The sequence below is a fragment of the Chionomys nivalis genome, chromosome 21 (genome assembly GCF_950005125.1).
Source record: "Chionomys nivalis chromosome 21, mChiNiv1.1, whole genome shotgun sequence".
Classification (NCBI taxonomy): domain Eukaryota; kingdom Metazoa; phylum Chordata; class Mammalia; order Rodentia; family Cricetidae; genus Chionomys; species Chionomys nivalis.
In genome coordinates, this window is record NC_080106.1 from 47,182,377 (window position 1) to 47,200,684 (window position 18,308).

At 48.3% G+C, this 18,308-nt stretch overlaps 1 protein-coding gene across 4 annotated transcripts in view; it reads left to right on the forward strand.

Annotated features, from left to right (window-relative positions):
- Znf827 (zinc finger protein 827) overlaps positions 1-18,308 on the forward strand; it is a 179,849-nt gene that overhangs the window by 95,152 nt on the left and 66,389 nt on the right. For all 4 annotated transcript variants that reach the window (XM_057753775.1, XM_057753776.1, XM_057753777.1 and 1 more), the window contains exon 8: positions 16,928-17,031. In XM_057753775.1, the coding sequence (XP_057609758.1) occupies positions 16,928-17,031 (104 nt within the window). The remainder of the gene's footprint in view (positions 1-16,927; positions 17,032-18,308) is intronic.

The window sequence follows — 18,308 nt, forward strand, 5'->3', positions numbered from 1 at the left end:
CAAACAGTACTAGGGAAAGAACCTTTGTCCTAGAATGGAAGATGGACTGCCTGTCTCTGAAGGGACAAGGATGGACAACTGGTCCTGTGAAGATGGTCTGCAGATTGTCTGGGTGGAAAGCCTGTTTTGTCTCTGGCCTTAGATGCCCCCGCAGGAGATCTGAGTTTATGCAAATGCTCGCTTGCTGCCTCTGTGGCGTCCTAAGTCTGTCTGCTGTGTCCCAGGGTCATAACCTCAGATGGAGTTGCCGTGGTCCATAGTCACCCAAGTACAGCAAACTAATGGCACGTGCTCATTCCACTTTGCTTCCACTCGGGATCCTAAAGTGGAGTGTGAGTCTGGGTTCTCCTGAGGGGCTTTAGTAAGGAACTGCTTTTGGATGGGAGGGGTGGGGGCAGGGAGGTTGTGGCTTTGGCTGAAGCCTCCTTCAGCTCAGTCCCCTAGGGGTCCTGGAGTAGGAGGTGCTACAGAGACCATGCAGCCTCTATTGTGGACACCAGATCCTTGTACCCTAAAAGCTATGTTTCCTGATGGAGGCTCCCACTGGAGCCTAATTGTACCGAAGGAAGGAGCTAGGCAGGCCCCCAGCAGCATTCCAGGGAGGCTGCTAGACCCTGAAAAGTAAGTATATGCTAAACCCTTACAGAATACATTACAGAGAGGTGTGTGAGACCATGTTATTTTGTGCTTTTCCCATGTTCTGGGAGGAGAGAAGAGGACTGAAATATGCCTCCGGTATAAACTGTGTTGGCTGGAACTAAAGCATAATTATAGTTAGAAGAGATTTTTATTTTTAAGCATTCAGCAAAAAGGAATCAATCGTAATTTCTTCTCTTGCTGGGAGATTATTATAAGGAAGAAAAACCTAACTCAGATCCGCCTGAAGCAATGGAAAAGTTGCTTCCTAGGAGCCCCAACCAGACGTGTTCAGAAGCCAGGATTAGACACAAGGTTTATAATTCCACAAAACCCTGGGTGTGTTTTTATTTATTCTTGTAGACACCTTGGCCAAATCTACAAATTGATTCCTTTTTCACCCCTTACCTCATGGCTTGAAGTGGAGTCAAGCTGGCCCAACTAATTGTCCCTCACCAAGGACAGAGGAGATGACAGCTATCTGGTTTCTGACTCTTTACCACTTTCAAAGGTCCTTATTTTGTATGCCCAAGGTCAGGGGGGTTATATTTTAGGGCATGTTTTGCAGTAGCTCTCAAATAGATTTGTATAAACACTCCATTCTCATGTATCTGTGTTTTAATACTTACTGGAGTATTTGCTTAGTTACTTTTTTGAGTCAGTCTCACCGTGTAACTTGGTTTGACCTGGAACTTTCAGCCCTCCTGCCTCAGCCTCCCGGTACTGGGATTGTAGGGATGCAGCACCCCATTTGTCTCGGTTATCCAACCTCTTGTCAGCCAAGCCACTACGCCTTTACTAACTGCTTGGCTGACGGCTCGCAGGTTTTACGTCGGTCCTGGGAATTCAGACTCCTTGTGCAGAAAGCACTTTATCCACTGAGCCACCTCCCAGCCCCCTTTAGATTTTTATTGGGTGGTGGTGGCGCACGCCTTTAATCCCAGCACTCGGGAGGCAGAGGCAGGCAGATCTCTGGGAGTTCGAGTCCAGCCTGGTCTACAAGAGCTAGTTCCAGGACAGGAACCAAAAGCTACGGAGAAACCCTGTCTCGAAAATCCAAAAAAAAAAATGATTTGATTGCTTTTGGTTTTGCTTTGTTATGGTGCTGCTCTTGGAGCCGGGGCCTCAGGCAAGTGCTATTCCAGCACTGTCCAAGTGAGCCACATCCCCAGCAGGAACCGGTTTGAGAATGCCCTTTCTTATTTTCAAATCCTAAGACCTTAGAATCAGCTGTGTAAATTAGAACAACTTTCCCAAAAGAAAAGGCAGAAAATAACCCACCAGACTGTACCAGAGAGCCGGGCACAAAAATCAATTTACTTAGCAGCTGGGATGATTGGATCATGCGATTCTGCCTTGACCCTGCCCCGCTGCCCTTGTCTGGACCCCTATAAGGGCACCTGCACTGAATGCAGCCTACAAATTCTCAAGCCACCATCCTTTCACACGTTTAACCTTTAAGAGTCTAGAAAATTCAAGTGTAAGGAGGCCCGGAGGTCTCCTTTGAGAGTGGGTCCTGGTGTGCCTAACGCCATCTTCCTGACACACAGCTGAGGGAGAGAATTCTAACACCATCTTCCTGACACACAGCTGAGGGAGAGAGTTCTTGCCATCTTCCTGACACACAGCTGAGGGAGAGAGTTCTAATGCCATCTTCCTGACACAGCTGAGGGAGAGAGTTCTTGCCAGGATCAGGAGAGTAGAACAGACCATGGGTGAGTCTAATAAAACCCTAATTTTTATAAATTTACTTTCCCAGCACATGCCTCGTTTCTATAGGAAGTAGATAACAAGCCACTATGGTCATTTGGCAGATGAAAATACATGAGGCATAATTCTATAACCAGATTCCAAAGTTTAGTAATGGAAAGGAGGCCCGAGTCCTCAGCCATGGCTCATCACCCAGCCAGATGCTGGGTGGGGTGGAAGTAGGGAGATGGATTCCCAGAGTGAGCGAGCGAGCGAGTAGCATCAGATAGCTCCCGGCAGGTGAAGGAACAGATCCAATGTTGTGTAACACCATGAACTTTGGACAGTGGCTGCCAAGAGCCCTCTCTTATCATTTATTACCTATTCCCATTAATAATCCAGTGTCCATGGGGGAAGTCAGATTGCAGGCCTAAAAGACAGCATGCACACTTTATTCCATAAAGAGCCACGTGTTTGCATGCATCCTCTTATCCATTACCGCACAAGAAGTGAAAAAATCAGAGACAGACTTGTATTGTACCGTTCAGACCAACATTTAATTTGCCCAATTTTCCAAATCTGAAATGCAGGCTATTTTTCTGTGATCTAGATAATGGCAGAAAACATTGTTTACTAAAAAGACATATTCACTTGATAGTGTTCAATATAGAATTTTCCTGCGTGGTGGCTTGGATGTATGTCCTTAAATATTTATGATTCAGTAATAGAAATTGCACAGATTGGTAAAAGGTGTCACATGCTGCCTCCCTCCATTCATGCAATTTTCCCTTCTCACATCTCTGGCAAACCTAAGAGAATAATGGTGTTATTACTTTAAAAGTTGAAAAATTACTTTTGGAATACTGAGTGAGATGGAAGCAATTAAGAAAAGAAACAGGAAACAGCAAATGAAATTTGTGATTTTTTAATCTCTCTTTTTATATTCTGTTTACCACTCATGCTTTGTGACTTTATAACTGAATACATAGAGAACATCAGTGCATTTAATATTACATCACTATTAATTTCATGGAGCCCCATTCAATTAAGAGTCTATAATTTATTTTTATTTTTTAATGAAGCCAGGATTGTTTCAGGGCCACATTGTTATCTGCATGAAATTTTAAGATATCCTTTCTCTACATGCTGCCATCTTTCGGGAGATTGTCTCAAGGAATATATAGATGTTTTGTTGTCTCTGATGCCGTCACCAGCTAACCATGATGCTCTTTTGCACGGCGTGGCAGGACGCAGGGCCTGCAGCTAGCCACCTTGGCATGCACGTTGAACTGAGAGTCTTTTCATGGAAATACATCTTTAGGTTATCTTTAAATTTTCATTTTTCAAAGAAACTGAAACTGATTCTTGCAAACAGTTTATTATAGACACGTGAACCTCTTGAAATATTTGGTGCGTTATTGCCCGTTGTACCTGCCCTCCTCTCTCACTAAGCTGTCCCCTCCCTCGGCTTGTGCATGCGACCTCTGGCCTGGTCTCTCTCATCTGTGGCAGCAATACCAGGGTTGAGATAAGGCTCTCGGGGAGCCGCACAGGCGGTGTGGCTCTGAAGGGACAGGGTCTGAAGAGGCCGCTGGTGCCTTCCCTTCAAACCGTGCCCTGGTATGTTCCTCCTATTGGCTGACATTGGTCTTTTGTCTAACTCTGGAGTGTCTGGGATGAAGGTAAATGCTGAAGTCTCCGTGAGGAAATAGCCGTTGTCCGTGACAGGCACAGTGGCAGCCAGTGGCAACAGAGCTGAAGGCAGATGTAGCGTGGGTGCTGACCTCAACCCTGCTCTTATCTGGGGTTTTCTCTGGAACTTCCCCAAAGCTGTTACTAGAAATCCAACAAATAGGCAGAAGCTGACTTGTCACAGTGCAATAGCAGGCCACAGGGTGTCTGTTGTATGGAAGTGGTCCTTGCACCATTGCAGGGACAGCAGAGCCCCCCTGCTGGCTTCTCACAGAAAGCCCCGTGTCCTAGTTTCAGTGAGAAGTCGCATTCTCCCTGGAGACCTGGTCGTCGAGGAGTTGACATTTCGCGCGTCCGGGTGTGCCGGGTTCCCTTCGTTGGTCTGCGGTGGCTTGGGATGCCCTGATCTGGCCTCTTCGCTTCAGTGGCTCTGACAAGGCCTGCATTGTGCACCCTGCCCTGGGAAGTTCCTTGGCCCCTTTTGGATGAATGCTGAAGCCGGGCCACAGGAACCTGGGCCCTGAACCTTGGCGTTAGGTTCTGTGTATTGGCCCACCTTTAGGAAGACCAGAATAGATGCCGCTGTACATTTCAAAGAAAACAAGAACCATCGCACGTGTGTGTCTGAGCTATTTTCCCCGAAGTGCCCAGTTTTTCTCCCACGTGTTTTGTTGTTGATGTTGCTGTGTTCTGTTTTGGGGTTTGCTTGTTTGTCTCCTGCAGCCTCCCTCCCTTGCATAGTGTCTGCACTTGGGAAACCTGTGCTGAAGGTTACAGTGTTGCCAGGTTGTTTCTGTTTCTGTGGTTTGGCTTTTTACAACTGTCATTCCACAATCATGCTTTGGAAGGCCTTTAAAAAAATAAAAGTAAAAGATTTAAAAGTCATCAAACGACATAGTTTTTGTGTGAGTTTTTCACGGTAACTTTTGGAGTATATAGAATATGCGCTTAAGTAATCATCATTGATCATGCATCTACTGAGAGAGCCCATTGCTAAATTGTGATGGTTGTATTGGCAATGGGTGTATTTGTGGAATTTCATTTCTATGTACTCAAAAATTACCCAAAACAGGAACTTGCCATATACACATACCTAGGACTATGTTCTGCAGTATGTTTGAGTTAGTCAGTGTAAATCAGTATTTTCCTTTTAAGATTTGCTAGTATTATTCAGCATTTCCATACGTCATACTTTACTTAATCAGCCCCCTGTTACTAGAAGACCATGCATCCCCACACGTAACTAATGCTGGAACCGCGGCTGAGATAAATGGACTCAGGCTCTGGTCTGGGAAGGCAGCTGAGCAGGAAACGTGCCTGGCCTGGCATGCCGCATGCCTAAGCTTGGATCCCCAGCACCCTCCTAAGAGCAATGCATACCTGCAGCCCTAGTGTCGGGGAGACAAGTGGATCCCTGGAGCTCACTGTCCGCTGAACTGTGCGTGTAACAGCCTGGTGGAGAGCAATGGAGGAAGATCCTGGAAGCCAGCTCCTGGCCTCCATTTGCCTGTGCGTGAAGACACGAAGAAAACATTCGCATTTTCCAGGCCAAGCTGCCTGGCAAGATTCAATCTCACTCTGCCAGGAACTGCGGAACAACAGGAAGGTGGATGGGGCAGGCGAAAACTATAAGTATTTGAGACCTGACAAACACTACACTTTTAGTTTAAATTTTAAAGTGGTGTGTGTGTGTGTGTGTGTGTGTGTGTGTGTGTGTGTGTAGCTCCCTGCACAGGGCATCAGATCCTCTGGATCTGGAGTTACAGAGCTTGAGTTACAGAGTTGAGTTGCCTGAGCTTGGTGCTGGGAACCGAACTCAGACTGCCCGGAAGAGTGGTATACCCTCTTAAGCCCGGAGCCATCTCTCCAGCTCCTGAAGATTTTTTTTTTTAAACCAATGATTTAGATTTACTATATTCAAGTTAAGACATTTTAATTTGTTGACTCTCATTTCATCTTGGAGGTTCTTTCTGTGATGAGGCATGGGTGTTTCTTTTCTCATGCCCTTTTACCGTCATTTAGGTATTATTCTGTTCTGTGGTTAACCTGGGTTGTATTGTTTGGTTGTTACTGTTGTATTTGTGATGATGACAATGAATTTCAAAACAAAACAAAAAGAAGAAAATAATGTGTCACCAAATCCCCACCTCAGCTGAAGATTCAGTCTCCAGTCCTTTCCCACCATTCTGATACTTGTGTTTGTTTCTGACAGAGGCATCATGTAATTTAGGCTAATGTTCTACCAGAGAGACATGCCACGGAGCTGTGCCATGGAGCCGTGCCACGGAGCTGTGCCACGGAGCCAAGCCAGAGAGTCATGCCACAGAACTTTTTAATTTTTATTACAAGAGAGAGTCTGTGTGTATGCATGCATGTGTGCATGCCTGTCTGTGTGAATGTTCACACCACAGTGCACACATGTGGAGGTCAAAGGACAATGTTCAGAAGTCAGTTCTCACCTTGTACCATGTGGGTTCCAAGTACTGAGCTCAGATCCTTGGAATCAAGCGTCTTTCCCCACTGAGCCATCTCACTAGCTCCGCTCCCTGATTCTCTGAGCATATGTCTCTGTAAGGATACTCCCAGCATGCCACGTCACACCTTACAGAGTGAGCAACACCACCAGTTCTTCATTGTTGAAAAGCTTCTGTTGTCAGATGAGGGCCCCCATCAGAGCTCACCCACCCAGACCACCCACCCAGAGCACCTACCCAGAGCTCACCCTCCCAGAGCACCCACTCAGAGCACCCACCCAGAGCTCACCCTCCCAGAGCACCCACCCAGAGCTCACCCTCCCAGAGCACCCACCCAGGGCTCACACCCAGAGCTCACCCACCCAGAGCACCCACTCAGAGCTCACCCTCCCAGAGCACCCTCCCAGAGCACCCACCCAGAGCTCACACCCAGTGCTCACCCACCCAGAGCACCCACCCAGAGCTCACCCAGAGCTCATCCACCCAGAGCACCCACCCAGAGCTCACCCACCCAGAGTACCCACCCAGAGCACCCTCCCAGAGCACCCACCCAGAGCTCACACCCAGAGCACCCTCCCAGAGCACCCACCCAGAGCTCACACCCAGAGCACCCTCCCAGAGCACCCACCCAGAGCTCACACCCAGAGCTCACCCTCCCAGAGCACCCACCCAGAGCTCACACCCAGCGCTCATCCACCCAGAGCACCCACCCAGAGCACCCACCCAGAGCTCTTCCACCCAAAGCTAACACCCAGAGCTCACCCTCCCAGAGCACCCACCCAGAGCTCATCCAGAGCTCATCCACCCAGAGCACCCACCCAGAGCTCACCCACCCAGAGCACCCACCCAGAGCTCAACCTCCAAGAGCACCCACCCAGAGCTCACACCCAGAGCTCACCCTCCCAGAGCACCCACCCAGAGCTTACCCACCCAGAGCACCCTTGCAGAGCAGCAGCAGGGGTGGGGTCAGTGTGCCTGGGCTCCCTGGCCCACAACCCTGCTCAGGAGCCCCCTCCCACCACCGAGCTGCAGAGCCAGCCTGTTTTTAGGGCACATGTCCTGCTAACCTTTGCCAGTGTCCAGAGACTTAATCCACAGTTTGCTTTCCTCAGTCTCTAGTTTTGAAAGTGTATCTAACATGGTGGATCATCAGGCTCTGAAACCCTGTTCTGAGCTCTCGAGAGGTCTCTGTTTATTATGTGCCTTTTAGGCTTGGATAAAGAATTTCTAGTCTCAGAGAATCAGGGTGGGAACTCATGACACTGTCTGGGATGATTTTCTCCCAAATTGCTCTTGGCTGCCATCCAGGACTAGCGATAGAAGATGAGATCTCTCAGGAGGAGGGTCCTCCTTTCTGAGGTTCTGAGAAGAGAAGGGGTCTTTCTTCAGCCCCACTAAGCCCTTTTTCATTTATGGTTACTTTTTTCACCATCCATCACTTAGAACCGTGTTACAAAACAAACATGCAATGACATGCTCATGTGCTTGCATGTATTTACATATGCTAATAAATCTCTTATTCTAAATTGTTAACAAATAAATTAATCAAAGAATGTGATATTTAAGGATAATTAAATAATTAACAAAATAAGCACTCCCTTAGAAAGAAGAAAATTGGAGTAATCATGAAAATGAAGTTGAGGACTAGCGATGTTCTCTGTCAGGGGTAGAAGGCTTGCCTAGCACGCGTGAAGCCCCGGTCCAGCCCCAGCATCACTGGGCGTGCAGTGATTACCTGCCCTCCTAACACTCCTGAGCTGGCGGCGGGAGGGTCAGGTCAGGGCCACCCCTGAGCCTGGGATCTGTGAGAGGCTGAGGAATTTTAAGCGGTGGTGGGATGTTAAATTGAAAACGAAATACAAATTAGGTAGTCCTGACTCAGAAATCTGAAACGTTTCAAAACTCAAAGTCTTGTTCTCCAACATAGCAGCACATGTGGGAAATTCCACATCTGTCTCCATGCGATAGGTCACCGTCAAAACACAGGTGCACTACAATTATTGTATACGATGACCTTCCCATGTAGGACATATAGGACCCAAGTGGATTTCCTGTTTAGATCCGGGTTCTGTCCCCAAGGTACCTCTCTTTACACGAAGGTACTCCAAAGCGCACCTTGTCTCCAGCGTTCCAGGAACACTCAGCCTGCAGTATTATTTGGTTCTTTTCTTTCTTTCTTTTTTAATGGGAAAGTACACAGTGTTGTAAGTGGTTTGGTACTGACGTTTAAGCACAGGCCTGTGTAGCTCTTCTACCATCACAGACTTTCTCCTGCCCTTCAGTTCCTTGAGGAGCATTGTCAAGAATCCAGCACTTCCCTAGTCCTCGTCTTCCTTTAGCCAAGCCTGTAGTCTGTTACTGTAGCAAGCCGTAGCCTTTGTGTAGACATTCCCAGTCTGCTCTTATTTCCTCCGGTTTCCTTACCTAGACATGGAGATCCCATACGGGAGCTCCCTGTAGCCGCTCTCCTTTGGTCATGGCGCATTGTGTGTGGGCAGAGAGTCTTTAACTAGTGTTCAGTGCATCCTTGGGGTAGCTGTTCTGTCATCTGTCTCTTGTGGCTTTTGGAAACGTGGGAAATTGTTCTCTCAGCTACAGCTTCCTGATCGCTTCAGAATGAACTCAAACCTTCTAGATGTATTTTCCACCCAGAATTTGGGGAGAGAAAATTCAGGTACATAGATGAACAGATAACTAAGAAACTTTGGTCTTGAAAATATACTTTCTTTCAGTCACTATAGAAATCTGTCAAGATAATCTGCCTTTTGTCTCTGATGCGGATCCACTCCACCTTGATGTGCAGCTCTGCGTCCCCAGGAAGAAGCGTCACAGGACGGCCGCTCTCTCTGCTGTCATTCTGTTTCTGTGCTGTTCCTGGCTCAGAGCTCCGAGACTGCTTTCCTCGTTGTGAAGAGCAACAGCAGTTGCTTCCTCAAAAAGGATTATTTTGTTTATTTATTTTTATTTATTGGCAAGTGTGTGCGTGTGTGTATGTGTGTGTGTGCACGTGTGTATGTGTGTGTGTGCACGTGTGTATGTGTGTGTGTGCACGCACCACACAGGTGTCCACAGAGGCCAGAATTGGATATCAGAGACCCAGGAGCTGGAGTTAACAAATGACTGTGAGTTGCCTGATGTGGGTTCTGGAACCAAACCCCAGGAAGAGTAGTCAGTGCTCTAACCGTTTGGCAATCCTTCCACTCACCTGGCTGTTTTGAAGACATTGTCCTTACTCCAGGTGAAGTTACTGGCTCTCTCTCTTTCTCTCTCTCTCTCTCTCTCTCTCTCTCTCTCTCTCTCTCTCCCTCTCTTTCTCTCTTTCATGTGTGTGTGGGGCTCACTAATTTGGTGAGGCTCCCTAGCCACAAGCTTCAGTGCTCCACCTGTCTCTGCCTCCCAGTGCTGAGATTTCAGAGCCTGCAGCCACACTGGCTCTATGCACAGTCACTGGGAATCTGAACTGCGATTCGCATGCTTGCACAGGCAGGTGCTGGACTGGCAGCACCGCCTCCCCGCCCTCAAGGCTTCTCTTCCAGGCTATGTTCACCTTCTGTCCCTTCCTTCAGTGTTTCGCTCTGTCCTAGCATTCCCGTGGGAACTCCTGCAGAGCTGGTTCCGGGATTGACTGTGGGCCCGTGAGCTTTCTGCTCACATGGAGACAAGTCCTGCTGGCCCTCAGATGTTAAAGGTGGAGATGTTTGTGCCACCACCCAGCACTTAGTGAAATGTATCACTGTTTAGAGCCATAATCTTTTACCGACTGCTTTATTATTTATTGTAAATCTTTCTTTGTGCAGTCCTGTGTTGTTGACCCCGTAGCCCGTGCTATGTGAGGCCTGGCACTGGCCGCTCCGGGTGGCAGGACTGTCACTTCTTAGCTCTTGGATTTTTTTGCTACAGGGGAAAAATGATCATACACATCAAAAACCGTTTCACTTCTATCTAGATAAGAAACTCATATAGCTCATAGATTAGAAGGTGTCTTTCCTCAGTAACCAACAGGAAAGGAAGCAGGTGACTTGGGTCTGTTGAAGTTCAACCAGCTCCTAAATGTGGGTGCTGACTGTATGGACAGTTTAGTAGATGAGTTGACCAGGTAGCCTGCCTCCATCTAGGCCAAAGAGAGCACACTAGAGTAGACACTGATGTTCTTAAATGAAGATAACCTATGACCCCATCCCACCGGGGATTCGTTACTGCTGCCTGCCATGTTCCCATCAACACAACCAAAATATAATTTTTTCTTTCTCGTTTTTCTTTTATTCCCCCCAATTTTTCTTTCATTCTTTCATTCATCCATTCATTTTTTTACTTCCTCAAACTTACCCTTTTCAGGGTGGGGGAGGGTGGGATCTAATGTTGCCTTGAATTTACTAGGTAGCTAAGGGCGATCTCCGTCTTCGTCCTGGTCCTCGTACCTCTATATCCCGTGTGGTAAGTTACTGAGAGGTGGTCTGCCACGCCTGCTCACTTGGTGCTTACATCTGCAGCCCATTGTTCTTGCCTTCTGATAGTGGCCTCTGTCCTAATTAGGTTTCTATTGCTGTGAAGAGAGAGGCACCGTGACCGCTGCAAGTCTTATAAAGGAAAAACACTTCATTGGGGTGGCTTCCGTTTCCAGAGGTTCCGTCCATTACTGTCGTGATGTGACATGGCATGCAGGCAGACACGTGCTGCAGAAGGAGATGAGAGTCCTACATCTTGGCCCGCTAGCCACAGAAAGCTGACACTGGGCATGGCTTGAGCATATATGAGACCTCAGAGCCCACCCCCACAGTGACACACTTCCTCCAGCAAGACCATACCGATTCCACCGAAGCCACATGTCCTAATAGTGCCTCTCCTCATGAGCCCATGGGGGCCACTACAGTTCTTCATAGATCGGGTGCTATACAGCGGGCTCAAGGGCCCTGTGGCAGTCACAGACTGGCTCATTTTCTGGAATGAGTTTGGGTTTCCGGCTCAAACTTCCTTCCCTATCCATCCTAAAGTCTGGCATGTTTCCCTTCTGTTTTTCTCCCCGTGGGGGTAGGGGGAGCCCCAGGTACCTTTGGGACTTTCCCCCACCAAGCAGTAACTGCATCCTCACCGTCTCTTAACGATGATGCTTTGAACACCGAAGTCCAGCACCATTGAGAGCCGTTGGTGTAGTGAGGAGCGGCGGTCTGTGTTCCCACCCAACTCCCGCATTGCTAGCTTATGCCCCGAAATAATTACACAGAAACTGTATTCTTTTAAACACTGCCTGACCCATTAGTTCCAGCCTCTTATCGGCTAATTCTCACATCTCAATTAACCCATTTCTAATAATCTGTGTAACACCACAAGGTGGCTTACCAGGAAAGATCTTAACCTGCGTCTGTCTAGAGTGGGAGAATCATGGCGGCTGCTTGACTCGGCTTCTTTCTCCCAGCATTCTGTTCTGTCTACTCCGCTTACCTAATTTTCTGTCCTATTAAAGGGCCAAGGCAGTGTCTTTATTTAACCAATGAAATCAACACAAAACAGAAGACTCCCACATCATGTTGGGATTCTGCATGTCACAAGCCTCTGCCCTGTGCAGCTGGAAGCTACAAGTGTAGGTTTTGGCTCTCGACACATGGCCAAAAGTAAGATTACCTCTGCTTAGAGCCCCAAGCCCTCGAGGCTGGTGCTCTCCAAGGGTCTTTTCCTCCAGCATGGTGAGGATATGAAGATGGTGCTCATAGCCATAGTGCCCTGGAGACCTAACCTTTCCCCCCTTTTTTTTTTATATATGTTTGAGGGGGTCTCATTCTATAGTGTGGGCTAGCCTGTATCTATGTAGTAAGCTGGGCTGGAACTTGAGGTCATCTTCTATTGTTGAGATTACAGGCATGAGCCACCACGCCCTGCTTAGCCTTCCCTCTTCACTGAGGCCCAACTGAGACCAGCTTGTCTGCAGAGGCAATAGGAGGGTGTGGCTCGGGGGAATAGGAGGGCGTGGCTCGGGGGCTGTGGAAGTTTTAGAAAACTGGGACACAGCTTAGGTTTTAGAGAGAAACTGACTAAGGTCAATTTCACTTCCCTGGACTTCTCAGTTTATAAAAAAAACAGAGCTTACTTCTGCTCTCTACCAACCTGCATACTGAGACTCTCTCTACTGCTCGCTCATTTGTTCCTTCACTACACGGATTCTGAGAAAGACCTGTGAGTTCTTGTTGCTCAGGATAGAAGGCAGACAATGAAAGCAGCCTGCCTGGGTTCAGACTTCGCTTCAGCTCAAGCGTGGACAACTCACCCCTTCCCTAAGAAGTCTATTATCTGTACGATAGGGATGTCATAATGGTGGCTGTTTTCATAGGTCCTCTGGGGGCTGCCTGAAGCCACTCCCGAAACAGCGTGAGCATGCGCTAGGTACTAGAACTGCAGTACGTAAGCCTCAGTAAGCCCTGACAGTGCCCCTGGAAGATGAGGTCTGAACCGCATTCACAGTGATGAAACTTGGACTGGAGAGGTTGACACAAGTCGCTTAATTAAGGGGCCAGTATGGATGTCAACCTACCCGGTCCTTTAAGCTCATACTGTCAATGCAGTGGTCTAGCCTGGGACTAGTGCTCTGTTAACCTAGCTTCTCTTCATGAATAACTTGACTTCCTTGACCTGTAGACATTTCTGCGTTGATCCTCTGACTCCATAATACATGGATGCTCCTTTTTGGTGCACTTTTGGTTTTGGCATGACACTCCTCACATTCTCTTGTCTCTAAAGAAATCTTTCTTTCTGCGCAGGATAAAGCAGAAAGAATAGAAAACTTAACTTGGAACTGGCTTTGACCGACATCACTTTTTTTTTTGACTCGGTTTCCTCCGAGGACTGCACTGCTCACTCGTGGGGACCTGGGCTATGGAAGAGGTGGCAAGCTGCAGCAGTTCCCTGTACAGCTAGCTGCAGAACCCGGGTGGCTGTTTCCCTTGTGGAGCGTGGCAGCCCGTGCCCACTTCTCCCAGGTGTCAACAGCCCTGTGGTCTTCTCTGCTCCTTCTTAAAGCCTTCTTCCATCTGCATGGCCTCTGCTGGCTTGCAGCACTGCCCGCCACCATCACCACTTCCCGTATGTACCATGGTGTGGCCACATGCCAGGCTGTCTATGTCAGTAATTGAAACCAAAGTCCTTCCCTGCCTTCCCACTTGCTGAAGACACGGCAGCGCATCTGTTCTGAGGTCAAAGCCGTGCTCCCAGCACTGGAATCCCACTAATTTCTCTCCCTTTTTTCCTGCCGCTCCACATGCTGGCTGTCCCCAGTCCATGGTCCTCAGGCTTCTTGGAACCCAGTAACACTACCCTCCTTCAGATCATCTGGGGCCTCCTAGACCAGGCCAACCTCCCCCATCATCCAGTGCCTTTCTCCTGCATCCACTCAGCCACTTGTCCTACTCCCTATCTTGTCCTTCATGGCTGGGACATGCCTCTTATCCAGATGTGCTCACATCCTGTTCTCTCAAACCATGGTGTGTGTGGCGCTCATGTTCCCAGGCCCACCCATTTCAGGCACTCGCTAAGGAGCTGCTGGAAAACTAAGGACAATCTCTGGCCATATCTGTAATGGTTATCCGTAAAAGTAGGGGCAGGGCACAGTTCTCAGTGGTGTGGATATTTCTAAACACACTTTCAAGGGCTGCTCTTGGGATTTCAGGGTCTCCAGAAGGAAGTTTCTCCTAGGTCCTCCAAGTCCTCCTATTTCAAGGTGGCTCAGCCAGCTGTTGTCCCACAGGCTTGCAATGTCAACACCTGCGAGACAGAGGCAGGAAGATCATCCTTGGCCATGGAACAAGTTCATGGTCAGCCCGGAGAGCCTGTTTCAAAGCTAAGTAAATAAGCTGGGAGGTGATGGTGCACTCCTTTAATCCTAGCACTCAGGAGGCGCAGGCAGACAGATCTCTGTGAGTTCAAGACCAGTCTGGTCTACTGAGTGAGTTCCAGGACAGCCAGGGCTATACAGAGAGACCCTGTCTTGAAAAAAAAAAAAAAAACCCGAATGAATGAATGAATGAATGAATGAACAAATAAATAAAGGAAGTTTCTGCAGACAGAGCCATAATAACATGATGGACAATGGCCTGCTCACCTTTTCTGGGGCAGTGTCACTCTGTGTGTGAGCGTCAGAGTTAATGACACGGGACGTGTGTGTGTGTGTGTGTGTGTGTGTGTGTGTGTGTGTGTGTTAATGGGGATGGAGCCCAGAGTCTCATCCATGCTCAACAAGCACTCTCTTGATGGACTTCAGCCCAGCCCTGCCTGGCATCAGGAACCTTCGTGCCTCATGTCTGACCAGCAGTATCCCTCACCCCTTAAACGACCTTAGACCCTTAGCAATCTTCCTCGTGCAGGAACTGGACACTATCCTGATCCCCACAGCTAACTAAGACTTCCAAATCAGAATGGCTTTTCCTTTGTTTGGTGAAATGACTTCTATGCGAAGGGGACTTCCCTGTTTGTTAACTTGAATGGAAAAGTTGATTAATTTGTTCTCCTTTGGGCTACACATTTTTTTAAAAATGTTCTCACTTATTGAGCACTTGCTGTATACACCGGCACCATGCAAAACACAGCCCATGGATGTCTGTTCGATCCTCACACCTCCTGTTGATGTGTGGGCACTATGATCCTGTTGATAGAGGAGAAATGGAGGCCCCGGGAAGTTAAGGGCTGTGTGCGAGGTCACACCACTGTACTGGTGTGACTAGAGTTTCAGTTCTGGAGTACAGGCACCCAGCCAACAAGTGTTTCTGTCACTTACTTGTAGCCTATGTGGCTGTTGGTGTAAGACTGCCTTTCCTGTGTCCGTAGAGTGAGCCACAGCTTGTGTACTTTAAAAACCCGATTAGATTGCTTATTGCTTATGTCACAAATTCCAAGTGTCCCAGGCAGAGCCATGGTCCATGGAGCCTCACAGTGATGGTGGAACCGCATTGCCCACTGATGTGCGCTTCCCTTTATGAAAATGCTCCCTCCCACTTCTATCCTAATACCATCCCCTTGACATTTATTTAGTTGTTGTAACAGTAGTCTAGGGCCATACCTAGAAAGACAGCCAGGTGTGGGGTTCTCGTGCCCTGGGGTCTGTTCTGTGTCCTGTGCCTTCAAGCTGCAGCCACTCTGCTTTCTGGGAAGGTCTGGCCAATCCCAGGCCCTCCTGGGAGGCAGGGGTAGAGCCGGGAGAGACTGCTTCTGGGTACAGGCTTCTGCTACAGCTTCAGGCTTATCTGGCCCCCAGCTTGTATCAGGTAGGCTCAGCCCCGGGGTTCCTACAGAACCTTTCCAGTTCCGGCTCGAGCTGTAGTTTCTTTGGGCCCAGCCAGTTGTTGCCTGCAGTGTAGTGGCCCCAGGCCCCAGTCTTGTGTGCCTCCCATGTGTGCTGTTGGTCTCCGAGGGGTCAGGTGACAGATTATGGAACAATCAGTGCCCATCTCCTCCACGGGAGAAAACAGAGAAGTTTTTTCTGATTCGGAGTCAGTAGTGATCATAATTCGTACCCAGAAAGCACTTTAGCAAGGAAAAATACATGCAATCAGTGAGCTGGCCCTGGGCTTGAGTTTCTCTATGTTTCCAATGTGATGTCTTAGGGGCTGGAGTGAGGCTCAATGCTTACGAATGCTTGCTGCTTTTGCAGAGGACTCGGGTTTGGTCCCAACACCCATGTCAGAGAGCTCACTGACATGACGGCATGTGGTTACCTGACTTCAGCTCTGTTGTAATATGAGCGGCGGGGCTGTGTCCCCGGCACCCGGCTGCCTGTATGGCTTTACCCAAAATAATTACATGGAAACTATTTTTTTAATCATTGCCTGGCCCATTAGTTTTAGCCTCTTATTGGCTAGCTCGTACATATTGATCTAACCCATTTTTAATATTTTGTGTAGTACCATGAGCTGGCTTACCAGGAAAGATTTTAACCTGCGTCTGCCTGGAGTGGGAGAATCATAGTGACTCACTGACTCGGCTTCTTTCTCCCAACATTTTGTTCTGTTTACTCCACCCACCTAAGGGTTGGCCTATCAAATGGGCCTAGGTAGTTTCTTTATTAACCAATGAAAGCAACAGATTAATATAAGACCCACCTCCATCACAGCTCCACTGCATCCCACACTCTCTTCTGGCCTCCATATGCACGCACACACACACACGCGCGCGTGCGTGCATACACACACATGCACACAAATAAAAAATAAATCTTTTTTTGGTAAGGGTGATGTTTTATTTGTGGACCTTTGGTATAAAAGTAATGCCCGAGTGATGTTCATCTGAGAAAACATGCCCTCTCTTCCTCAGTCACAAGCATACTCTTATTTATATTTCTTAAAAGTCATTGAGAAAGCTCTGGTCTTTCCAGTATTGTATGTGTTTGTTTGGAGCCAGATGTACTGGGTGTCCTAAATAACTTTAATTTACTAAACCTTGCTCCTCTCCTACCCCAGCCCTTTCTTTTCAGAAGACACATTTAGACAATCACCATTCACCTCCAATTCAAAAGATCTGCTGCCTGGAGAAGCTGCGCCGCACGGAAGAATACCAGCTCCAGGTAAGGACGCGTTGCCGTGCTTCCGTCCTCCGGTGCTTGCGAAAGGCTTTTCTGCAGAGTTTCCAGATGCTTGTGGCTGAGGCGTCGCAGCTCTTCCTGTGCAGACGGGTCTTAGAAGAGAGGGGAAATGCCTTTGGGATGCCCCAAAAGTTTACTACAATAAGTGCATGCCATGGTAACTCCTTTAGCTCTGTTTTAAGATACATCATCCCTTCCTTGCTGTTATTTGTCCATGTAGTGAATTTCTTTTTCTTTAAAATAGAGAACCATCATGGCGGGGAGATGGTTCGGTCACTGAAATGCTCCATGTACCATGATGTGTGTCCAGCTCACACCTATCCTGAGCCACACTGCTCACCTATAATCCCACGATGGCAGAAACAATACAGCAGGCCCTGGGGCCTGCTGAGCAGCCACCCTAGCTAAACCCAAGCTTCGGGTTCATGAAAGACACTGTGTCGAAAGTAAGGTGGAGATCAGGTGAAGAGGATAGATACTCAGTGTTGAGCTCTGCCTTCCACACATGTGTGTGTACACACAGACAGACACATAGACACACGGACACACACACACCACACACACACACGGAAAGTGTTTCACCTGAATGAAATTCTGTCGTATATTTCAGGAAGGCAGTGAGAGCTGGGAGAGGCTAGGGTGAGATCTAGGCACTGCAGTCTATGACCTCCACAAACACCACTGTCCTTAGAAGGGACTCAGTCCTCCACGGGGCCTGGCCTCTGGCCTCCCAGAATTCCATCTCTCTTAGCCAAGCACCGATTACAGCCATGCATCTGACCCTCCTGGTAATCTCAGCCACCAACATGCAATTTTCCACCTATCCTTCACTCCCCTTTTCTAGAGTAAAAGAGAAAGTGTGTTGTCCTTTTATGGGGCACAGCTGTCCTTCAGGGCTCGTGGTGTGTGTGTGTGTGTGCGTGCGTGCGTGTGTGTGTGTGCGCACATGTGCACAGGAAGGGCTTCAAACAGGGCTAGTGGTCCTGTAACGGTTTCCAGAATCAAATCCAAGGACCTCCACGCCCCAGGAGCCCTGCTTCATAGAATGCTGAGAGCTGCGTAAGTTAGGAAAGAGTCTCGTGACTTCTGTGAGTGTCACAGTGTGCTCCACATGGGAGGACGGTCAAGCCAGTCCTTCTTAATCTAGCAATGGCAGACCCACCTCCAGACTACCAAGCAGAACCGAATCCCCAGCATTTTCTTTGACTCTGTGGTCGGAGCATTCCTGCTCCATCTCTGGAGGGAACATGCTCATGCAG